This window comes from Centrocercus urophasianus, unplaced genomic scaffold, assembly GCF_019232065.1.
Source record: "Centrocercus urophasianus isolate 14NV4802_14NV808 unplaced genomic scaffold, USGS_Curo_1.0 seq_25, whole genome shotgun sequence".
Classification (NCBI taxonomy): Eukaryota; Metazoa; Chordata; class Aves; order Galliformes; family Phasianidae; genus Centrocercus; species Centrocercus urophasianus.
In genome coordinates, this window is record NW_024884811.1 from 14,593,896 (window position 1) to 14,619,200 (window position 25,305).

A 25,305-nucleotide genomic window follows, 5' to 3' on the forward strand; every position below is an offset into this window, starting at 1 on the left:
AGAGAGTACCTGTTTTGTAGATGAGAGCTTCAAATGCATTCTGCACGAGGAGCACCAGCTATGTCTCCCCTGAACCAGTCCGCACCCACAGCACGTCTCACACGCCTGGACCACCCCCCACCCCCCCCCCAGCAGCGACGGGGGGGGGAGCGGCGGCGGGCAAGGAGTTAATCTTGTGAGCACCGACACGTTGAGGGGGAGTAGCCAAGACCGAGCAGCAAAAACATCATAGCACATTCCTGGGTAGTGCTCAGCTGCCAGCATCTGATTAAAACCATATCTCTCGCTGTGAGTGGCTAACTAATCCGAAGGCGAGAGTGCCACTGAATATTTAACCGGGCCCTCGCTCCCCGTCAGGCTGCCAGCTGCGGTTCTCCTCGGATCATGCACGGAGCGGCACGGATCTAGCCTGTAAGCAGCTTTGCGAGAGAGGACTCGGCTCTTTGCAAACCTCTGGGAGGGGCTATAACCAGAGACGGAGGGCGATTTTTTTGTTTTGTTTTTGTCTTTTTTTTTTTTTCCTCTTTTCTTTCGCCTCTTTCCTCTTAGAGAACATGGCAGCGCGAGCTTATAGTGGGGCTGCGGGGGCCGGCAGACCCCTGCCGCGGGGTGGCAAAGCCGGAGGAGCTAGTGCTCCCACCGGGGCCGTCCGCGTCTCCCTGCAGCGCCGGCGGCGTCGGGCCGCACTCTGGCCGCAACAGAAGAGGAGGCGGCGCGGGGTGGGGGGGGCTGGGGGCCGCGGAGCGCGCTGCTGTTCGGGTGCCGTGCGATGGAACCCGCCCGCATCCTGCCCCGAGCTGCAACAGAGCCGGCTCCCTGAGGAAGCCGGAGCTGAAAGCAAAATAAACACGCGATTTTATTTCTGTTTGTCGGGTGAGGACGCGAAAATTATATGAAACTTTGTGTTTATATGCATGCATCACCGAGATGAAAGAATCTTCTGTCAGCAGAGGAGGGTTAGAATATAGTAAAGCAGGGGTAGGCTTTCTGTTCTGAGTTTAGATGGAGCATCCTTGCTGAGCAGCCCTCTGACTTCTGGTGAATCTTAGGATGGTATTTCCACTTGTGGTAAATGGATATAGTCAAGGATTTCTAGGACTAACTGACGTGAGAACACACTTTTGTCAGGAAAACTAACTTCTCAGCTGGTGAAGCTTTAAGCCCCAGTGATCATCACATGATGACACTTTGAGTGCTGTTCCACAGTAGTGCCTGCGATCCAGCAGTAAGATCAGTGCAGTTGAACTTCCCTGGAGCAGAGCTTTTACTTCTTTGCTGAGTTGAGGTTAGTTGCTTGAGCTCTTGCTAGGGAAACATGTAAATCCATTGTTAAGGTAGGATTAACTTTACTTTGTTAAGGTCTTTATTTGGGGTTGTGGGAGGATGTTGAGGGTAGAAGAGGGACTAGAGAGAAATCGTCTTCATCTTAATTAAGTTGCTTTGCCTTAGAAGTTTACATTTTTGCCCAGAGTATTTCATAGTTTCCATGAAAATTCTATCCAAAATAGAGTGGGTCTGAGAGCATGTGGGCTTTAAGATTTGGTCATAGTATGCAGGAATGAGCACTGATATGCTTAGGGGTGGGAACTCCTTTGTAGGTAGACAATTCAGATTAAATTATTTACAAAGCTATATATTCCAATTGGTTGTGAAGATTTATTAGGCACTAATAAGTTGAAAAAATTGATGTGATGTCTGATAGTGACCTGTTATGCAGTTAGAAGCTGTTATGAAGGCCTACTAACAGTGTGTCAGGTGAGGTGCGTAAGACACTGGGTGGCTAAACAGGAGCAAATCAGAATCCAAATGAACGCTTGAGAAGAGCATTTTTGAGGGAGTGAAGGAGCATGCCTGTTTAAAGAATCACTGCAGTCACATCCAACACAAATGGCCCTTGGGGCACAGTTAGGCTTCCAAAATGCCCTGAATGAGTTTAGGATGTGGTCAAGTCTAAAGCAGAAGCTTCTGTTAATAGAAACTCACTGAAGTTTGCATTTGGAGGAGAAAAACTGTTGTGAGTTCTAAATGAATGTCGGTGAACCATCAAAGCAGAAGCTTCACTAGCAAACCTCATGACTGAGAGTACAGGAAAACTCAAACTAAAGTGGGTTGAATGTTAGGTACTGTGAGTCTTAAATGAAATGCTTCTGCTGTGGGGAATTTAGTAGGGCCTTCTGTGCTTCTTGCTGAAGACAGAAGAATGGAAGAATGATGAGCTTTATGGCACAGGTCTTGTGACTTGTGCCACTTTCTCATCTATTGTGCTCTTACTTCAAGCAAAGCTATTGGCTGAGCATCAGCAGTTGTGCTCAGCATTATCACTTGGAAGGATGGGACAAAAGTGAAAATCTGGCATCATTTTCCTCTTGTGAAGGTAGAAATGGTTATCCATTCTAATTTGTGCCTTCTGCTGTGTTTCTATTTACATCTGCAGAACACAGCCTACTTTCTCAGTGAGAGAGCATGACTTGACAAAGTTCCTGCATAACTCAATTGCTGGATAGAATGGCCCAGTAGATGCTACAGTTACTTAGCACCTTTGCTTCCTGAGTAAATAGGAATAAAGCACTTTAAACATGTGAACGATATATGCAAAAAAAAAAATACCAGAAAAGCTCTTAGATTTGTGGGAAAACAGCTGTACTTAGTGTCAGAATAGGGGGGAAACAAACAGCTGCTATTCAGACAGGATGTTTAAAATAAAAACTACTGCTTGTGATGTTAGGTAAATAGAAGTGCATAATATGCTGTGATTACTGAGTATTGTTGCCAGACCCACAGATCTTTCTCCTGTTGATGGTCTTCTCTCTTTATGAACTTTACACTGCTATTGTACTTGTGTGACTTACTAGGTTAACCCAGTTCTTGGGAGACTGGGTTGTGGACTTCATACACACTGGCTTGTGGACTTCATACATCAAATCTCTCACAAATCAAGCACTCCGAAGTGTGAATTTGCTAGGACAACAAAGGGAAACATTCCACATCAGAGAGACATCTTACTCTGGAAATAGTACTGGTAAACCAAATCCTGCTTGCTATCCACTTTCCATCAAAAGTGATGAGATAGCATGAAAATACCTTGTAATCTGCAAGGGTTTTGGAGGAAAAACTTAGCTCTTAGATGAAGATTCAGGGACGAGTAGTAGAAATAAGACTCTTCCCCTGCTGTGTGGGGTGGGGAGGGAAATCTGAGGGGTTTTACGCTTCTTCTGTGTAACACAACTAAGCATAAGCCACTGCTCCCCTGCCTCAGCCTGGCCTCTGTAGGGGAAAAAAAAAAAAAAAAAAAAAATCAAAGTTGTGTTTGGAGGATCAAATAGAATGAAGTGTCAAAGCAGTGTAACTTTCAAAACAAACTGACTTTAGGAACCCAGTTTTGGGGCTGTATCTGGGTACAAGGGTCTCAGGGTTATAAAGAAGCTGGATAAGGTATAGTGGCAGGTCTAGTGAATAAACAAGATGTACCAGTTCAAACAGGATTAAGCTGTTTATAAAGCTAAGCAGCTGAGTACTGAACAAAGCATCGTCTCCTGTCTATCTCTGTTGCCTGGGTTGATGTGGGCATAGATCATTCCAGTTTCACATTTACTGGAAGGATGTTCCTTGCACGTGCTATGGAATGCTTGAGAGTGAAGCACCTCGGTTGAAACGCCCTGAAGACCTTCACTCCCAACTATATCCATGTGTACATTTTCCTTAAAAGCTTCTAAGTTTCATAGCTGGTGCATGTTGCCTTAAATCTCAAAGCTCAGACACTCTGGGGCCACTTAAGGGCAGACTTTTGGCCTTGGAGCTGAATTTCCTGCTGTTTTGTCAGTTCATATTGCATTCTTAGGCAATTAGATGAGAAGTAAAATACCTTATGAGGATCATGTTGTGAACCAAACAACTAGGTTAGATCTTCAACCTGTCATTGAGAAGGCTTCACAACAGTGTTCTTGAGGATCGCACTCTTTAGAAAAATATGTGGAGCACTTAATGCTGATGCATCAGATAGCCACAATCTCCTCATACAAGGAGTCTGTGGTATGTCTCTCTTACAGCTAAAATGCTTAGGATTGAAACTGTAATCCAAGAAGAGACAGGACAAGTAGGGAGCACACAGGTTGAAGTGTGATGAACACTACATCCTTTGTCCATCCTTTAGGCTAACTTCTGTGCTTCCACTAAAGAAGATAATTGGTGCTTTAAACAAGAGCACAAATGTTGCTATGAATAAAAAACTGATTTTTTTAGAAGCTTGAATAGCAGATCTGTTTGAAAACAGCTACTAGCCTTGCTAATAGAAGATAGACTCTAGATGAGGATGGGAGGCTTTCCCTTGCTCTCCTCTGGTGGGCCGGGGACACATCTGTAATCTGATATCAAGACCCTCAGGGATGGAAAGCTAAATGGGTCTTATAGGGATTCCTAGAGTCTGGATTTAGGAGTAATGTTGTGAAGTTCCCTGTGGAAGGAATGAGACCACTGCAGGAGAGCTGGTCTTCATGAAGTGCAGGCAGGATCGTCAGTCTTCCAGTGACAGATCAAGAGCATAATTTGTGTCTGTTACAGGAGTCTTGTGACTAGTGACTACTGCACTGAACTATGTAATCAAAGGCTGGCAGAAGATGGTGGCTACATGGAAACCTCTTCAGATACTGATGATTTATTTTTAAGGGCAGGTTTCTGGCTGGTCATGGATTATCGGCTAGGTGAGCACCTTCTGGATAAGCAGACCACAATACCTGACAATGTGGTAATGACAATATAGTGCTGAGCTGGGTGAGCTCAAGAACAGTACAGGAAAAATCCTGTTTCTCATGGAGATGTGTTTGTGATCAGGTAGAGAACACAGTTCAGTGTAGAACATATGCAATCTCTCTCAGTACAGCTTGCACACACCCAAACTGCAAAGAGGGATAACTCTGCCAGCACTGGACAGTTAACAGCATACAGCTGAAATAACCTATGATAACAGCTTCAATATGTGTCAAGTTCCTGCTCTGAGGAAGGGGGTAAAAAGCACAGTTATTGGCAAGAGTCTTTTGCTATACAAACTAGAAGGAAGATCAGAAACAGTCTTCCTAGGCGTGAGAGAGTTAGAAGCATGGTTATAAGTGAGGTATTTGAGTTGTTCTTTAGCTCAAACTCCAGTTGGCATCTGAGTAAACCCTAGCTGAGTTAATTAAAGAACCTGGAAGCAAAGCAGTTGTTAATACATTCAGTGAGTCCAGCCAAACAGTACTGACAGAAGACTGAGTGGTAGACACTGCAGACATACAGTCTGATTTTTCTTGTCCTGTGAGTAGGTGATGTTCTCCTGAGCAATGTCTACAACAGATGAACTCAGACTCAGGAGCCACTGACTTTAGGGGCTTCCATATGGGAGCCAGATATGTAGGAGCAGCCTCTCAAGTGTGAAAGGATGTTGTCTTTCTGCAAGACTGATGTAAAGAAATTTCATTTGGAAACTGTTGTGAGGACTATAGGAGTAAGCAGGTAACCTTCTATAAGTACATATTTCTAGAATAAGGCTATGCTACTAGCCAAATAGGTCTCAACAACAACAACAACAACAACAACAACAACAACAACAACAAAAAAAAAAAAAAAAAAAAAAACATTGGGTTATCTACCAGTTGCTTTCTAAGAGAAGGATTTGGACTTAAGAAGCTGGTATTGTTTGTACTAAAACTGAGATGGTTTTTTAGTTTGCAGAATTAACTAAGAGGATGATATGCTGAATGCAGATGTTGGAAGGGCTGCTACAAAGATTTGTTTTAAAACTCTATTTCTAGAATAAATTGTAAATTCAGATAGATAGATAGGTATCTGGATGATACCGTTAGGCACTTGAGTTTCTGACTGAAGAAAGTTCTTATCTATGAGACTGACTATGGCAGTACTAGTTCCCCTTGTTTTGAGGTGAGATCTTAGCAAACTAGATAACAAATGTTGACCTCTACTTACTTCTAAAGACAGTGAGACTTTTTTCATAACCTCTTGTTAACTTATATAATGCTAAGTTCTTAACCAGGTGCAGCTTGTTTAAACTTGCTGTGGCTTCACTGAGATCTCTGTTCTAATACACTTGGAATAGCTATATTGATTCCTATGATAAGTGGAGGAAAAGTTCAAACTAGAACTACCATAATGGCTGGGCTGAGAAGCTGCTGATCATCTCATCAGTAATGCTGTGCTTACAACTGCAGCACTATGACAAAAAGGAAAGGTTCAACTGTATTGGTTGTATGCAGTGACCTGTTCAGTTCTAGCTTGGTGATGGTGATGTTCACTTTGCTGTAATTCCAGTGTCAGAGGTGTGCAGCAAACACTTCCAGGAATTCAGTTTGAATTTCTACATTCTTGCTAAAAAATAAGCAGTTTGGAGAAAGCTGGTGCACTGATACAGTGAGAACAGACTGTTCTGTTCTTGTGATGAAATAGCAGTTGGTAAATAGACTGAAATGGTAAAGTACCTGGGTGGTGATTCGCAGGCATGGTCCTGCACCAGCTGTGGTAATGCCAACATCTGAAGCTGATGCCGCTTACTAAAGCAACAAGATCTGTCTTCTTTGCAGTGGAAACCCGAGGGAATCATGATCGTGCAGAAGGTATTCCATAAGGTATCCATTACTGCACTTCTGACTCACTCTTCCCTTTTTCTCATTCTGAATATATATGAATAAGGCAGTTAGACCTTGAGACCTGTTCTACAGCATGCTTGACCCTAAAGGGTACCTCTATTGGCAGAGGAAGCCTTTGGCATAGAGCTGTCTTATAACCTCTGAAAAGTATCGATACATCATCTTTTAGGTGAGGGGACAGAATACTACTGAGGGCTTATAGAAAGTTGCAGAGAAGTGGGGGCAGCTCCCTGAGTAAAATCCTGTTAACCTGGAAATATTCTCTCCAACAGATCAAGTGTGATTTAACTGAGGCACTGACCCCACAAATGATCTGTTACCTACAATGTAGACTTCTAATTACCTATAGCCTAACAGAAGAGAATCTTTTTTTAAAAAAAATTTAATTTGGGAAGATGAGAACAATGGCTTTAGCCTTGCTATCAAGGAGTTGTAGGAGAAACTATTATTTGTAATGGGGTCATTACTAATATAGACCTTGCTGATTGTGTGAATGACTGACAATGTCATTTGTTCAGCAGAGTGGACCAACACTGTCTCTTACAAGACTAATCACAGGGTCTTGGGTTAGACTTGGCAGTGTAAGAGCTTGTATTTAGTCAACTTTCTGGTACGTTATACTGTTCTTGTGTTCCAGACACGGTATGAGTTGGAGAACAGTTCCCAGGCTGTCTATGAACTCTTTTCTACCACTTATCATCAAGAAGATACTTTTTATTTGTTAGTGTGAACAGTGAATACTGGACATAATTTTATACATAGGTAAGGCTAATACCTTTCCATTATATTACCCAATTTTTACAGTAATTCCTAGCAGACTAATGTGACTGTTTAGTAGAGGAGATGTAATAATGATTGTAGTGTTTTCCTCAGTGCAAGCAGTTGGAATTTTCCATCTAAGACAAAATCTTGTGTCATGTTGCAGGAGGTTTATTCATGTTACATATACTGTCAGATTCTAGGACAATTTTTGCTCTAGTAAAGAAACAAAACATTTAAATTTATTTTTTTAATCAGAATCATAGAAATATCTGAATATCATGCTTTTTAAAAAAATTTATTTATGCATACTTAGTGCTTTTCAGAGCCATTTAGGACGCTACCATTGTAACAGGAACTAAGAGAAACTCAGGTAGTCATTTGCACACTAAGAAGCAGTTAGATGTGAATGTCAGTGATACAGGGCCTTACATAAATGTACTGCTAAGCTGGCAGAATCCTGCAAGTTAAAACTGTTCACTACTGGTTAAAGTATCTGGCTTTAGCACTTTGACTCTTGCTAGTCGTTGGATTGCTGTTGGCCACTAATCTGTCTCAGTCTACAGAACTGAGATCTTGTAGCATGGTTACTCAAGTAGATCGCTTGGTTACCATCTCTTGGTTACCATTCTTCTAAAAACAGCCTTTCTGACAAGAACTCAAGCCAAGATATTTCTCAAGCTGTGTTGTACAGATTCTGATACAACCTTCTAACCAGAAGAACCTGGCTGACTCTTCACAATGCAGGCGAGGGGGAAACATGCCTTGAGAAGGTATGTTTAGCACTTGAACTACTGCTGTGCTTCCAGTTACTACTTCCTTCCTACAAGCAATGTTGTACTTGGCAATAAAAGCTACTTTTATCCTCTCCTGGCCTGAGATTTTCATTTGAGGTTAGTATTTACATGCAATAACTCTTAAATCTGAGTTATGTACTTGTAGTATCAAGGCACAAAAAAGGAACACAGGCTGTCAGGAGTATTAGACTGCTCAACAGATGGTCAATTTATGTCTTAGCTCTGACTTTTGCACTGCTCTTCTGCTCAGATGTGTTTTTATTGATATTAAGGGAATTATCTTTTTGTATTGGGGGGGAGGAAAACAAAGAGCAAACAACTTGTATGTTAGGAGAAGATTTTCTAGTTTTTAAATCCCACAACAGCCTGTAAGAATAATGAAGTTTCTCAAGTCCTTACGCAAGAAGAATAATTCCATACCATGGAGGATAGATACCATGTTGCACTGCTCAAGTAAGAGGAACAGTTAAATAACATTTACTTTTCCTTAAGAGATGCTGCCATAACAAAACTGTTTGGAATGTGCTTCAATTATTGCTAAAAACAAGATGTTTCAAGGATGCTTTGTCACTATCTCATGTAGGAAGTTTCTTGAAGAACACGATATAACTCAAGTCCCAAGACTGGTTTTTCTCAGAGTGGATCTGTGGGAAATCAAGTATAGTATTTGAATCAAGAGTTTCCTGGATTGAGATAGGCCTTGAGGTATAAGCTGTTATCTATGCATACAGGGCCTGAAATAGTCATTCCTTAAAGTGTGATCAGTACTATTCAGGAATAATCCCTACAGGAAAGGTGTTAGGTACCAACAGGAAGAAGTTTTAGAATTTCTTTTAGAGTGAATTGAAAAAAATATCATACCTTCTGATGCAGATTATAATAGCAGAGCAGGTAATCAGACTGTGGTGATAGCAACAGATGTATCTACATGGAAATTTCAAGACATCACTTAGCAATCTGCAGACTAGCTCCTGAGGTTTTCATTATCACTGAATCAAAGAATGGCCTGGGTTGAAAAGGACCACAAAGATCATCTAGTTTAAACCTGCTGCTATGTGCAGGGTCGCCAACCACCAGACCAGGCTGCCCAGAGCCACATCCAGCCTGGCCTTGAATACCTCCAGGGATGGGGCATCCACAACCTCCTTGGGCAGCCTGTTCCAGTTTGTCAGCACCCTCTGTGTGAAAAGCCTTGTAGAACTGTAGGCATGACTGTCCTTGCATGAAAGCACTTGTATTTTTAACTTACTTGCATTGCTGGTTGGCTTTCTTTATGGAGGTAGGTGCTGTAGGAATTGAGGTGCTGTAGGATTTTGTTGCCTTACTCCTGCAGCCTGAGTAAGGGAATGCTAAGGGACTGAGCAAAAGAAGCCTCTGAGCAAGAACAGAAAAATTATTTTAACATTAGCTTCCTGCACATGTACAAGTGCATATAAACACTATGCAGACTTCACCAGCGCTGTCCACTATGATAAGACAAGTTCAAGTGTGAAAAAGACCTTGTGGTTGAATACAGCTTTAACTTTGGTCTAAAGCATAGAATCAAAATTTAGTGGTGTTGTGACTCTTCTACCAAAAACAAATTAGATTACTGCTAGTTCAAGCTATTTACTGTTGTTCCCCTTCAGTGATTTTTTTTTTTTTTTTTTTTTTTTTTTTTTAAATAAAGCTCAAGGGGACTTAGTACTAATTCTATAACTTAATGGTTGAGTAGTTATTTAAAATGTGAATTTGTATGAGCCTGCACTTGTCTATCCATGCATTCTTAATTTAGTGGCTAATTTCCTTGCTCCAGAGGTAGCATTTCACAAAGACAGTTATCTAAGTGTATGATACATAACTGTCATGTACTGTAATATCAGGTGAGATGAACTGTGTCAGACCTCAGTTGAGAGACATTTTTCTCTGTGATCTGGCCAGAAAGGTCTCACTAATCTTCTCAAACTGAGTTGTTAGCACGGAGTGGCTGAGCACTTGCAACTCATCCTGTTCTTTCTGTGGAAGATCTCATACTTGTGTGTGTTCCTGCCCATTTTCTTCCACCTCAGGTCTTTGTGCTGTACATCTTTGTGCAACTCAGTGGTCTTGTTTCTGTAGGCTGGAGACAGATAGCTAACAACAGATGCATAATTAGAGCCTGAAGATGAGAACTGCCCTTGTGGAGTTCTACCATTTTAGTGAGATCCTGTTTGTGCATGTTTGTTCCTTCATAGGAAATTAAGTTGCAGTTGACTCTTCATCATACTTCGGTCTTTGGCTGTATATATCCTGGACTAAACTGGTCAAGTAGGATCACTGACAGCAAGGACTTGGTACCTTGAGGTTGCTGTTTCTTCTATCTAGTACCATACTGGGCAGTAAGTCCTAAGGCTGTGACCCATCTCCTTGACAGTGTGTGTTAGCTGTTCTTCTCCAAGCTCTTTCCTTCTGTTCTCCAAATTGTAACATACCAGGTGAGGATGAGTGGTTGAATAATGACATCAACTTAATCATCTTTCTTCCTCTCTTTCTAAAGGACTTGATAAACCTAGGGAAAGGACCATTACCAAATGCTACTTACTCTGTAATATAAAGACCATCTTCAACTGTTACTCTACCATCAGAAGTAAATGCTGGCCTGGACATAAATGGGATTCATTTGGCTTTATTTCACTTGATTAATGTGGGTTTTGGGTTTTTTTTGTTTTGGGTTTTTTTTTTTTTTTTTGGTGGTTTTCTGATTGGCACCTTTTAGTAGTTCTGCAAACACTGTGCAAAATAACTGTTTTAGTGCAATAGTTTGTCCTTTGTCAGAATGGGCACACAATAACAACATTGCTTTCCTAAGTCATGACTTGAAATATTGGCTCTTCCTATATCATGTATTTTTACTCAATAACACTTGAATTTTTTACACCACCTGTTCTCTTGACTCAAGGATTACCTACCTGTGACCAAGTAAGTTCCTTACAGAAGAGAACAGATAGAGCTGCCAGAGATTTTTCTCAAATTAGCAGTATTATCTTAGCTGCTATACTTGAGCAAGGATAAATGCAACTCTGAAACCATCTGATAAGCAGATAGATTTAACTTTGCTTCTCTTAGCAGATAGTTGACTAATGGTGGCCCTTCTGTCTAAATGGAAATGAAGGCCTTCAGGGTGACTTTTTTTTTTTCTTCTTCTAAAGATCTAGGCATTTGTGTTTTTTCTAGGTTAAGAATCGGTTAAGCATTGACATCCATGGCTCTGCTAGTTGCAGGCTGGATGAGTCAGTTCATAGTTATTGACTTAACAAATTGAGGAAAGAGGAGAAAGGTAGGAGTGAAAACAAAATTCTTAAAGTAACTTCTTAGTAATGGGTAAAGCATTAGCTAAAATAAGGCTAGTGGTGAATAAGCCATTGAGAATTGCAGGCTTTTAAAGCAGAAGGTATGCAACTCTTCCAGCAGTTGTCTGGGGACATAGAATATCTCAAATGGAGTGCTGATTAAAAGGTGGCTTGGTCTGTGGCTACCTCATTAGAAATAGAGGAAATTAGTAGTAGTGAAAGGCAGCCCAGCAATTTAATTATCTAAACACTGTTTTGGCTTCACTTGTCACCTAAAATTCACACTATCTGAAATCATTACCATATCTGATACTCAGAGCAATTTTTGTAGCAGGTATGAATGTCCATACCTTTCTGTCTGGGGATAGATGATCTTCAGAAGTACACGTGCCTTTATTTGTTAAATGTTACTCAGTATTCCTGTTGTTTGGGAACAAAACATGGTGACTGCTGGTGATGGTGCATATTTTGCATATTCATATGTATTATGAGTTTCCTCTCTGAGGCTAGAAAGGTATCATGGTGCAGATTTGAGAGAAACAGTGGACTAGTGTGGCTTAACTTCTGGAGTTTTTTGTGGGAAGGGGGGAAGTAAAACAGGTTGCTTGATTACTCTTTAGGCAAGTGTGGTGGTCTTCTGGTTTTGCCTTTCTTCTGAAACAGTCTTGCAGCCTAGAGAATTCATTGGCTTTCACTTCTTGAGTGTTGAAACTTCAGACATTGACTATTATGGGAACATGAATAAGATCTAATAGCTTTTTTTTTTTTTTTTTAACTGTTCTGTTGATATATTTATGAGTGTTAAAAACAGGTCCTAGCAAATATTTCTTGAATGGTCTCCTGCCCTACAGAGGTGATGGTTGCAGTGAAGAGTACAGCAAATCTCTAAGGTTCTAAATAAATAGTTTTAGAAGTTCAGAAGCTACAGGTTGCAAGCACAGCCTGCAGATGTATGTCAGTATGATATACTGATTGGGTATTATTGGGGGGAAGGGGTCATCACCTAGTTGCCATAACTTCATGCTCTCTGAGGAGCAGCCTGAGATGAACAGGTGAAGATGACACTTCTAGTCACGAGTCCTGTTTCAGTAATTCGGCAGAACAAAACAGGACTAACAGGTCTAATGGGAGCATTTCTTCTTTAAGGTAAAATATTATGCCTGCCTACTGATTGTTACTTGGATTTCAAACTACAGCGAGCATAGCTGACAGCCATCTCATCATGTCTACTGAAGCTGAAACTACTTCTACTGTAAACAACCAGCCAGAGCACCAGGCTCCGCCAAAAACACAACCTTCAAAGAAAGAAAAAAAGAAAGGTAAGCAATATCTACTCATTGAACACTTCTACTCAGTCTCCTTAATTTTTTGCATTTTCCTAAAGCTGTGATCACTTTCACTGCATAGTTGACATAACTCTGAGGTTTCAAGTTGGCTGGAAAAGTGAGTAAATAAACTAGTGAAATATCTCTAATCAGAAGATAGGCTTCTAGATAGAAAGCTGTTTCTAGCTCTTCTAAGGCTTTCAGTTCTAGTTGTCAGAATCAGCAAATAAGTCATTGGAAGCTGAGTGAAATGAAAGCATTCTGAGATTAAACAGCTGAGGACCATCCAGGAGCATGAACTCAATCTTATCCCTCCAAAGATGGAATGACATGCTAGATATAGATTCAGATTTTACCCCAAAGAATCTAGAAAACACCATTCATGAGAATAATTGTCAGTCAACAGGTTTTTAGACAGATTTGATTACATAAATATATATCATACAGAGATACATACTCAAAGCATACACACTGAGTGTATGGAGCGTGCAGAAGAAAATGAAGATGTTCTGAGAAGTAATGGGAACAGCAGGAATAGCAAATGCAGCTAAAATATCAAGAGGTTACAAGGATGTGAGTACTAGTACCTCTTACAGAGATGAATGTGCTGATACAAAATTTCAGCATAGATACTAGCAAGTTCTTAGAGACCAAGAAGAGTTCTGATTAGACCACAATTGTGTGAAAGTCCTACTGAACACCCAGTATCACCACAGGAAGTACTGGTTTTGCTTAGAGGTGGTGCTTAGCTCTCACATCTAGTTGGCTATCACCTGAAAACAAGTCTGTTGGGATTGTTCTGAAATCCCCAGACATCAAGCGTTAGACCCAACTCTCCGAATAGAATCTTACAGATTCTGTAACAGCAGCATGACCTTACAGGATCAATTACCTTGCAGAGCATATGCCACTGGAAGGACTATGGTTGTTAGTCCATTATAATAAACAGACAGTTTTTAAAAGCAAAAACGTACCATATTAGTACATTTTAAATAATATTTCTGAAGCCACAATATTTCTTTTCTAAAACAAATCTTTCTGTCTCTAGGGCCAGAAAAGACAGATGAATCTCTCCTGACCAGATTCAAAGGGGATGGTGTGAGATACAAAGCTAAATTGATTGGCATTGATGACGTGCCAGAAGCAAGAGGAGACAAAATGAGTCAGGATTCAATGATGAAGTTAAAGGTAAGATTTTGAGTTGGCATCCAAGCAACACATTTGCTTGGACTTCAGAAGATGCATCAGATGACTTTGTCAAAGTTTCAAATATTACTTAGTGGGTATATATAGCATGATATTTATTGCTTCATGAAAGATGCTTTTGAAGTTGGAACTCATTGCTTGGAGACTGGTAGTCTTAAATATAATCAGTTGCTCTCTGTCTTGGGAACACTCTGTTGATGAATCTCTTGTTATCAGTCATGTATTGGATTCCAAAGTGTTAAGTTGATTACAAGTAATTAACTTCGGTTTTGGATGGGGAAGAGGGAGATTTTTCTTCTTTAGGGTAAGACTGCAAAGCCCAAGCTGTTATTCTGTAGCTATGGTAGCACTAAAAGATACAGATAAACCAAAGGGTAAATGTGACCCTGCAGCAATGAAGATAACATCTTCTGGAGAGCAGAACCCTCACATTAGTTTCTGCTACATGAGTAAATCTGAGGTGGCCTGGTAAGGATGCTGTTACTTCACTGGTTCCTTGAACAAAAATAAAAGCTTTTAAGCTCCTAAAAATTTATGAATGAAGTACAATTTAGTTCTGAAATGCTCTATGAATCTTCATGTGTTATGCTGGAAGAGAAATGTGGCTTAAACACTGCCTAGGAATAACTAGACTAGTGCTAATACTGTCACAGCTATGGGATCATGAGAAATGCTAAGGAAGCAACCTAAAGCTCAATCATGTGGAAGTCTCATCAATACTACAATATTCATCTTATTCAGGGAATGGCAGTAGCAGCTCGTTCCCAGGGTCAACACAAGCAAAGGATCTGGGTGAACATCTCCCTCTCTGGTATCAAGATCATAGATGAAAAAACTGGGGTAAGAAATAACTCATTCTCTTATTTTGACTCTTAAATAAAGTGATGAGTTGGAGTCAGATGAATCTAAACTAAATCCATTAATGATATCTTCCAATATGAACTTCATTTCTTTCTAATTCCAGGTCATCGAGCATGAGCATCCAGTAACCAAAATATCTTTCATTGCTCGAGATGTAACAGATAATCGTGCCTTTGGCTATATTTGTGGAGGAGAAGGCCAGCACCAGTTTTTTGCCATAAAAACAGCACAGCAGGTATTGATTATAGGCCTTTTTTCACATTCTTTAAGTAATGTATCGTCTAAAATCTTAGTAAAACGTGTGATAAGGCTTTCATATTGATAGTTCTGTGAGGTGTAAAGAAACATCAGTACTGATGGATTGGTATATTTCCTGAAGAAGGATGGTAGAAAATGACTATCATCAGTGGCTTTGGTTTTATTCAGTTCTGTCATCCAGAATAAAAGTGTTCAAGTAGCTTTACTTATTATTGTTGTTGCTTAACGTTTCATTCACTATGGAAGTCATTAGTAAGATGAACAGAGCCATTATTATGGGCTTTCCTGTACAGAAGTATATTGCTGTCAATAAGAATATTTTTGAGTTGAACATCGATAGGTTTGCTCAATTAGTAGGAAAGAGAACAACAGTATTACACTAGTCTAGTTTTCATTATGCATTATCTTGTGCAGCAGTAAAAACTAACTTACCCAACTGCAGCAGTATTTCTGGGACAAATGAGAGGTACAATTGGTTATCCTAGAGTTGTTTCTTCTGAGAAGAGTTCTTTCTGTAATGGGCTTCCACCTTGCAGAAATTCAGTGTGCAGAGTATGTCTCTGTGAAGAGAAACTATGCATAAGCAGTATTAGATACAAGCTACTTAGAATTAATACTGAATATTATTCAGCTTCCTAAAACACCTGGACATGTGCTAAATATTTATCACAATAAGCTGCTAGATGATCGTGTCTAAAATAGTCACCACTTGAACAGCCAAGACTTCAGTGCTAGATATTCCCTCACACACATACTTTCCTACGTTCCTGTAGGACCTCTTATCAGCTTCAGACCCAGTGCAGGTGAGAGCGAGGAGCTCCCTGTTAGAATTTTAGTAACAGCTGTTTCACCATTGGGCTTGTTTTATTTCAGACTCCTGTTCTGATCTGCTTCACTGGAATTGCAGATTAAGCACAAAAGCTTTCTGTATGATCAAGTGGAGTCTGTTCTCTGGGCTTTACACCGTGGGGTGCAGCTTACTAGTCTGTAAGCTTAGCCAAGCCATAGAGAGCTCTTTATTTAGCTGCTAGTTGCTTTTAAACATAAACACATCTGAGTAATAAGCAGTTCAGCAGATCTAGACTACTGCTGTAGCTGTACTCTTTGTCGAAGTGATAACTTGAAATGGTTTTGCCTGCAATTGCATATCTGAAATACTTGATTAGGAGAGAGGGATGCTCACATATGAACAAAGAGACCAGTTCAACAGATTTTCTGCTCAAGCCAAAGGTAGTGTCTGAGCAGGAGGACTTGTCTCTGACTTATCAGGACTTTATACTGACTCAGCTGCAATATGCTTCAAGCAAAAGTTTCTAATCAGTATAGCTTAATAGCTGAAACTGCTACCACTTCAACAACTGCTCCAAATATTCTTGATAACGTTCTGTTTAGAGCCACCCATTCTTGTTCACAAAATGCAATATCTTTCTAATTCACACTGAACTTCCATCCAGGTGCAGATGTCTCCTCTAAGTGTTACCTGGTATCTGTTCCACACACACTTGAATGATTGCATTAAAATAAATATAATACTAAAGAAGCATTCTCCAATTTCATTGTTGGAGTTGGTAGAAAGCGGAGAGAACGTATGTTGTTATCATCTCATGAATACACCGGATCTTCAATGCCCTGTACATTTCTGAGGAAATGTTTAGGACTTGCCATGTACTTACAAAATTGTGAATTTTAGGGGGGAAAAAAGTTTAACATAGACACTGTCACTTTCCCCAGGGAGTTAACTGTTCTGGGCTGATGGTATGCCGTCACCCCAGCTCTCTGCATAAGAGAGTTTATGAAGAGACCAGGCAGTCTTTGAAGTCTTGCTTTTCCTAGTATCTCAACTGTACTATTGCATCACATAGGAAAGTTTGACTTGCAGTTTCCTGGACTTCCACTGAAGCTAAAAACAAAGTAATTTGTAGTCTAAATATGTTCTTTTTCAGGCTGAGCCTCTAGTTGTTGATCTTAAGGACCTCTTCCAACTAATATATAACATGAAGAAGAAGGAAGAAGAGGAAGACAAGAAAAAGGCGAGTAAAATTACAGATGCTGCAGCAATTTGCATAAAATAAAGTTTGTTTTAGCTTTGGCTGGGCTTGTAGACCATTGTGAGACATGATACTACTGGCTGGCAGTTGTGCCAGCAGTTTCATCACTAGATTTAGGAGGTAAGCTAACTAAAGCCTCTTGCTTTGGATAATCTACCTGATGTTTAGATACTAAAAGCTTTTTTTCTTCTTTAGAGTGAAGAAGCAAATAAGACTCAGGTAAGTCACTCTAACTCATCTTCACTTGATCAGGTATTCTGCTGATAGAACTGGCTCTGTCTTTCTTCATGGCTCTAGCATTATGGTGGAATCATGAGATGCCCAAATACACTGGAAATGAAGACAAATGTGTCCGCAGAACTCATAATAGGGATCTCCCATACTTTTTCTTTGATAACATTTGCTTGTTCAAGTATGTAAGTTCAGTGCTTAAGGCAGCTTTTGTTATTCTTGACACTGACACTGTTGTCCATCTATTCCAGAATGGTAGCGAGACCCTATCTGCAGGTCAAGCTAACAAACTGAAACTGGTACGTTAAATTTTAGAGCTTTATCCTGATGCCATTAAAGTTCATAGCAGACTATCCCCATGTCATACAGGAAATGCAAGTTTTATAGATGTTCAGTAGATATGTGTAATACTTGGATTTGCTTTTGCAACAACTCTGACAACAATTCTTTCAATACTTTTGGCTTCAAGGGAGTTGACCAGATGGACTTGTTTGGGGATATGTCAACACCTCCTGATGTGAGCAGTCCCACAGTAAGTGGACTCCAGCTTTACTTATCTCACTTCTATGTTTGAGAGCAAACTTTGTCTGAGTAGTAATATGTATTTTGTTCTGGTTTTACAGAAGCCTTTTCCTAGTCATAGCAATATATTAAAAACTTAGAGATATGATAGTGGGAGCATATTAAGTAGACTAGCTAATATTCTTATCCAACAGTATTCACTGAAGTCTGTGTGACAGAAATACTATTTACTCCTATGTTGTTAGCTATAGGCCTTATAAATATGTACTAGCAGAATATGCCTGTGCTGTAGGAAAAAAATAGAAACTCAGTTAACAACCTTTAAAGTTGAAACTTATTTTTTAGATGAGTCAATAAGTTCCAAGTGGACTTCTAGGTACTACAGATGTAAGCTAGGTCCATAAAACAGGGCCTAACTTTACAGAAGTATGCATTTACCTTGTAAAAACTCATTGACTTCAAAATTGTATTAGTTTGCTCTGGCACAAAAAGTTATTAGTAGTCATGCAACAATCGGTGTTGCAATTGATGTCAGCAGAGCTATTGACTAGGTCTTCTGCCACCTGCTTTGGTGGATAGTGTGTTAACCTTCTCCACGGGCAGACTGCTTTCTAATCTTACTCCAAAGCTGAGGCTGCAACTTGAAATCACTCTAAGGCAATGTGATTTCACAATTGTTAAAACAAAGGACTAAAACCCATGCTGTCACTGGAATCAAACATCCCTAGGTATAATTAGTGCTAATGACTAAAACTTCCATTAAATTAAGTTCACTTGAACTAAAGGGATCTTGAAACAGGTGCTTTCAACAATGAATTTTTTGAACTGAGTAGCTGAGATATGATTATAGCTACCAGGCTTATAAAATGGTACCTTAGTGTGATTTCAGCATGACATTGAATACATATTAGTATGATGTGCTGGATACCAGAATTGTCCTATAAATTTTCCTTTAAGCTTGTGTACTTTGCAGTAGGTGATACAGAAAACTAACTTTCTTTTCTTTCTGAACAAATAGGAAACTAAAGAGATTCTCTTAGTGGATCTTAACTCAGAAATTGAGACCAAACAGACTTTTACAAAAGAGGATCTCTTCTTGAATGGCATCACACCTTCCCTTCCACAACCAAAGCCACGGCCACCCTTCTTGCCAGAAAGTTCTTTCTCTACCAATCTCAACTTCTTTCCCACACCTAATCCAGATCCTTTCAGTGATGATCCTTTTGCACAGCCAGACAAATCCACACCACCTTCATTTGATTCTCTAAAATCTGCTGATCAGAAGAAGGAAAATCTGAGTACCTTGACATCGGTGGGTAATGGTGCTTCAAATGGTGATGTTGACTACTTTGGTAAGCAGTTTGACCAGATATCTAATAGAGTTGGCAAACGAGAAGCACTAACAAGCCAGTGGCCATTTGACAGTAAGCCACCCACAGCAAGAACTCCAAATGGGGTACCAGAGAGAGAACAGAATGGCTTTCTTAAAGCCCCATCAAACCTCTTTGTGGAAGATCCTTCCAAAGGAGTAACTCTGCAAAATGGAGTAAAGCTGGATTCTGAAAGCAATATCCAGCTCTTGTCACATGAATCTATAACAATTAGCCCACCACCACAAAGTAACAAGCCAGGAAGAGGAAGGAGGTCTGTCAAGGTGAACAATGTTCAAGTAATTAATGGTGATATGCATGCTCTTACTTAGAGAAGCTGGGTGAAGGAAGCTTTTCTTTCCTCATACTGTGTAAATGACTAAAGAGTTTCACAGTGTTTCTCTTCCACCTGCCATGCTTACTCTAACCTCTCTGCAGCAGTGGTAAATCCTAACTCTCATGAATGCTCTATAGTAGCTATGATTACTAAACATGTGTTCTTTTCCTTAATGCTGCCGTACTTCTGTAAAGGTCTGGTAAGTATACTGCTGAAATATTGATGCCAGGTACAATGCCAATAGCTGTTACGATAGCTATGATAGAAACACACAGCCTGTGGCTTCTTAACAATGAGGTACCAATAGTAGTTTACAGAAGTCGATGTGTCTTCACAGTGCCTGCCAAATTTCCTAGTCGTACACGGGGTGTGTCTGGGTTAATCTCTTGCTGCCAAACGATACAGAACTCAGTTGATGACCTTGACATAACTTCAGGGGTCATTATAGTCTGGGCAGGAATATTTGTATGTGAGGAGAAGAGGATTCTCGTTATGGTAACAAGTAATTCAGTTACTCTGTCTTATTCTTCTGCTGTTGACCTGGAACTACTATATATTATATAGAATGCCAAACTTATCAGTAGGCATAAACTGGTGAAGTTTGAATCACTTATACTGAGTACCTTTAAAATACGGCAAAGCTTCATGCTCTGCTGTAGCTAAAATAACAGCTTGTAGCTTCAGATTAAGACTTCTTAATCATGTTAGTTTATATTCTGCCATGCCATTTCACAACAACTTTTTTTCTTTCTAGACTGCATCAAATGACTTGTTTAGCTCGGACTTTTTTGCACCAACTACAGAGAGCCTTGGCTTAAACTCATCAGTACAGACAGGACCAGTGCAAACTAATCGAGTGGACCTCTTCAAAACAAGCCCTGCCGCAGCCCCTCCATTGGCTGGCCTAGGTTAGTTCACATCAAATATCTTAGACTGGAATAAGAGCTTGAATTTAAACCCAGCACAGATGTTCTAATTACGTTTTATTTCATATGCAGTGCTTAATCCGTGTGCTGTCATAAACTATTAAATTCTGTGAATTAGGGACCTGAATTCTGCATCTTCAACTAGAACAGGACCTTTTGCTTAAACTTTGACAACAGCTCCAGGTTGTTCCGGGATGCTAATGTGTGTATCACAGCTTGAGATGCTAAAGTACTATTGCTGGAGGATCTTAGTAAATACTTACACAGAAGTAACTATCAACCACAATTCTGTTCTTTAAGGACTGATATGAAGTAAAGGAAAAAATACTAACCCTTTTCTCACCAGCTCCCTTACCCCAGTGGCATTATATTAATGGTAAATCAACAGATTTTTACAAACAGCACATGAAGAATGTCTTTCTGGTATCAACAGTGGAATTGGTACACTCATTCTTGATTTTTGCTGAAGCACTGTGTAACAACCGTATTCCCCACAGGTGGCTTGCCATCACCATGGAATACGGAGATGCCTGCCTTCACCCAGGCCACATCTGTCTTTCCTGGGTCTATGATGCCTACCCAGTCTCCAGGATTTACTCAACAACTTACTTTTGGCTCTCAAGCAGTGCCAAGCTGGAGCCAGCCTGGATCTTTTGGTCCAACAGCATCTCAGTCCTCTGGCCTCTGGGTACAGCCAGCACAAGTTCCGTCTGCTCCATGGGTACAGCCATCCAGTGCTGTAAATCCCTTCCAGAGTAGTGTGTTTGCACCTTCAACACTACCTGCTCAGACACAGTCTGTAATGCCCTCTGTGTCAACAACAAGCCCACCTCAGCCACCACCTAGAACTGCACCTCAGAAGGAGTTATCCAAGAAAGAGAGTGATGCTTTTATTGCTCTGGATCCACTTGGTGATAGAGAGATGAAGGACGTCAAAGAAATGTTCAAAGATTTCCAGCTGACAAAGCCACCTGCAGTACCAGCAAGAAGAGGAGAGCAGCAAAGTTTTTCAGGTGCCTCCGGAGCTTTCAGCAATTGCTTTATTAAGTAAAGTACCTAGATAGTACAGGTCACAGTGACAGTTAGCAAGCTGTCCACGAATGGTAAAATCTTTATTGTATTTGAATAGCTACTCAGGTAACATGATGGCTGATCATGTCTTGTCTCACAGCTATGATTATACTGATTGTTTTATTTACTTTAAAGCTCTTGAAAAGAGGATTGAAGGACCTTTTCCCTTAATAGCATTACACAGACCATTGTTAGTGGCCAAACTCTGATGCATCTAGTGTCTAGGCTGGACTGAGGTAGACTAGGTCTGTGCAGTGTTAGAAGGCCCAGATAGCTTATGTGTATTGATGAATAGGCAGGAGATAAAACTGAGGTCATGCAAAGCAACTTGCATGCTTTTTTCAATTTTTTTAATCTATTTTTGTTTGTTTGTTTTGGTTTGTTGTTTTGTTTGTTTTTAAACATCTAATTGGATGAGTTTAAGGTCAGTGTGCTGATAGGGCTTAGTACACGTAAAAGCTGTTTAGTGATATAGCAGTGTGTCTCCTCCTCCTAGAACCACTGAAGCCTGTTCCCAGACAAAGCACACTACCAATTGATGGCCTGTTTGAAAGTCAGCCTAAACCAGACCTTTTCAGTGTCTCCTCTGTAAGTAACAGATGCTTTCTCTATGCCCATTACTGCACCCCACCAACAGAAATATTTGTGATATTTGTGCAGTGGCTTTAGAGGCCATGGAATAAAACTTCTTGCATACCTGATCTAACAAAAAAACCTTCTCGAAAGAAGGCTAATGAAGCTTTATTCCATTTAGCTAAAGTCCATAACCAGTGCCCCATGCTGTGAAGCCCCTCTGCAACTTTGTTTCTATATGGGGGGAGTTTCTACAAAGGACTGTAAAGTAATGGATGTGAAGTGGAAGACTTCTACAGCTATGCTGACTTCTATGGAGAGCAGACAGTGTTGACTGTGCAGTGTTTGCTGAACAAATGGGAGGATCCCATGTCCAGTATCCTCCTGGGGAAGGAAGTGGCCTATCCACTTCACTCCATTTGGTACATGACACTTGGAGTCCCTGATGGAAAAACCTGGATCACCTCCAGAATGCTGACTTCAAACATCTGACATTTGGCTAATCAGATTTCATCATGAATACACTAACTCAGTTCCACATGGCTTTTCTAAAGGATACCTTAACCCAAACTAATGTGTACTAACACAGCTTTAGATCTCCTTAAGTTCCTTAAAGCAAGGCATCTAATACCTGCTTAGCCAGTGCTCTTCAGTATTCTTTCCAGAAGGAGTTTGGAATCAAAACCAGCTGAAATAACCATGAAGAATAAAATCTGAAAAACCTTTAATGACTAATAATTTATTACTTTTCTTGGCAGGAATCTCAGAAGCAACATTCTGGCCCATTTGGTGGTCCTTCTGGCAACCCTTTTGCATAGACCAGGTAATATTTACTCTATTTAGGCAAACTTTAAATTCTTTTCAACTAGCTCTTTGCCAGCAGTTTTCATGAATCAGCTACACTGGCTTAACTTTATTGCTCCTCTGAAGTATTGCTTGCTGTACTCTAGAAGCATTCTTCTAAGGACCTCTGCTTAGAGTTGTACATGCTGTCTGCCTAGGTCTAACTAGTGTCACTTTCTTAACAATAAAGATCCTGTTTCTCCATGGTCTTAAATCTCAAAGTCATAATAGATGTCTATTTCCTTTCCTTGAGGAAAGTTAATGAGTATGCCACGTCTGTGGGGCATGTTTACAGGAGAGTGTTAGCAGAAAGCCCAATGCAGCTCTCTGAAGTGTAGTATCTGAAGTTTTATTGGATTATAACCTAGGTGAATTAAAGTGATAACAAGCTAAGAGCTGTTATGTCATGGGAAACAAATTAACTCATGCTCTCTTATCACTGACTAAAGAGCATGAATTGTCAGATGTGTGGCAGAGGAAAGATTTGCTAATTTAAATCATGGCATCAGTAAGGTTAGAAAACATCTCTAAGATAATCTAGTCTAAATGTCAGCCCACTATACTACATCCCTAAGTGCCATATATACACATTTCTCAAATCTTCCAATGAAGTACTGTCTGTCTTTTAACAGAAGAAGAGTACTGCTATTGCTTTAAATTTGCCCTTAGTATCTATAAGCTAGTTTAAACTATGAAGCTATAACTTCAAGTCATTCTAACCTTAAATTCTTTTCAGTATACTAGGCATAAACAGGAAAGGAGAAATGGAATAACTGGACCTCTTTTCAACATCCAATTTCTACTTTTTTCATTTTTGTCTGCCACTCTTGCTATCGTTCCATGATGTGTCATCTAAAAAATGTCCAGGTGGATTGAAGCATAAACACTGAAGAACATGCTGTGAAGATAGTAATTCAGGGCGAATGGAAACTTACACTCAACCTTGAAGACCCAAAATCAAATTGGTGGATGTTAATTTTACTTTAGGCTTTGCAGTTGTTTGTGGAAGAGCTTAGCAACACTAAGTCACGTGTTTTATACAATGCAGTCACCTCAATTTCTCTTTATTGTAGCACTTACTGTCCTGAAACATGGGAATTAAATGTACCTAGGGAAGAAATGCTGCCTTAACATAAGGGAATTGAATTAGTGGCTGCTCCACACTTTAAACAACTAGGTCAGTTGATGTATGTTTAGACAATATCAGCCAGTTGTAAAGTTATGTGGATATTACATGCTTCTAAATGATGAATGAACATATGACTTGGTCTCTAAGCCATAAAGATTGTATGAAACTGGGGGTTGGGGGGAGGGGGAACATATCCAATACACTTGTTCCATTAACTAATGGTAAAAGTAGCATTCTGCCATAAACATATAATAAAGGGACTAACCGTAGGGTCTTCAACAGAGCTGCTGGGGTCCTGAGCAATAGGGTTCTACTGCAGGATCAAATAAGCTGAAACATTTCTTGAAGGACATTGAGGTATTCATGGACACTAACTGTTGTATTGGTGCTAATATGGCTATTTGAGGGGGGGAAATCTATGAAGATTACCTTTCTTTATCAAGGTGGCTTGGCAGACAAATGGAACAAGCAGATAGGTCAGACATGATGTAGTACAACATTATTCCAGTGTGTTAGAAAGTAAAAAGACAATCATTGCTTTATTCTATGCCTTGATTCCTTGTGAACAGATATACCATCTCTGTGTCATTAATGTGAGGCATAATCTCTTAAACAGTGCCTTTCCAAAAAAAAAAAAAAAAAAAAAAAAACCTCTTTACTAACAGACCTTTAAATCAGAAATCAGTCTGATGTTACAACTAGTTGTAACACTTTGTCAATGGGGATAGCTGATATCTGAGTGGTTGTTGTTTTTTTGTTTTTTTGTTTTTTTCTGTTAATACTAAGTATAAACTTGAAATAGTATAAATCAAATGCCTAAGCAGTTGCTGAACTGGAGATCTAAGAAAATCAACTTGAAGACAGCCTTAGTACTCAATTCAGCAGGTCATGCAATTATATAAACCTTTCTTGCACTTTCTGTAATGCAAAAAAAGCTATGAATTTAAATATTTGTCTCAAACTGGAAATGTAGAAACTTCTGGATATTACACTGCTATATAAAACTGTAGTATCTCAAGTGATGTTACCTAATGACATTAAAAACAAGCAACTCTCATAGCAAAGAAACATCTGTGTGGCTGTTGGTTTTATCCTTATAACTCAGTCTT

The 25,305-nt window shown here is 39.9% G+C and overlaps 1 protein-coding gene across 6 annotated transcripts; it reads left to right on the forward strand.

The window, feature by feature from the left end:
- Positions 1 to 223: 223 nt before the first annotated feature.
- On the forward strand, positions 224 to 25,264 carry DAB2 (DAB adaptor protein 2). 6 transcript variants are annotated; one of them, XM_042825881.1, is made up of 16 exons: positions 224 to 411; positions 7,270 to 7,394; positions 12,643 to 12,815; positions 13,870 to 14,009; positions 14,769 to 14,867; positions 14,992 to 15,123; positions 17,090 to 17,176; positions 17,390 to 17,413; positions 17,677 to 17,724; positions 17,895 to 17,957; positions 18,966 to 19,601; positions 20,409 to 20,562; positions 21,078 to 21,593; positions 22,148 to 22,239; positions 22,983 to 23,047; positions 23,804 to 25,264. In XM_042825881.1, exons 3-15 carry the CDS (start codon positions 12,719 to 12,721, stop codon positions 23,040 to 23,042), a joined length of 2,148 nt encoding a protein of 715 aa, XP_042681815.1. In that variant the 5' UTR covers positions 224 to 411; positions 7,270 to 7,394; positions 12,643 to 12,718; the 3' UTR covers positions 23,043 to 23,047; positions 23,804 to 25,264. The 6 variants fall into 6 exon arrangements, with proteins under 6 accessions (XP_042681815.1, XP_042681817.1, XP_042681814.1 ...); XM_042825883.1 differs by having other exon boundaries at positions 12,693 to 12,815; XM_042825880.1 differs by lacking the exon at positions 7,270 to 7,394.
- The last annotated feature ends 41 nt before the right edge of the window (positions 25,265 to 25,305 follow it).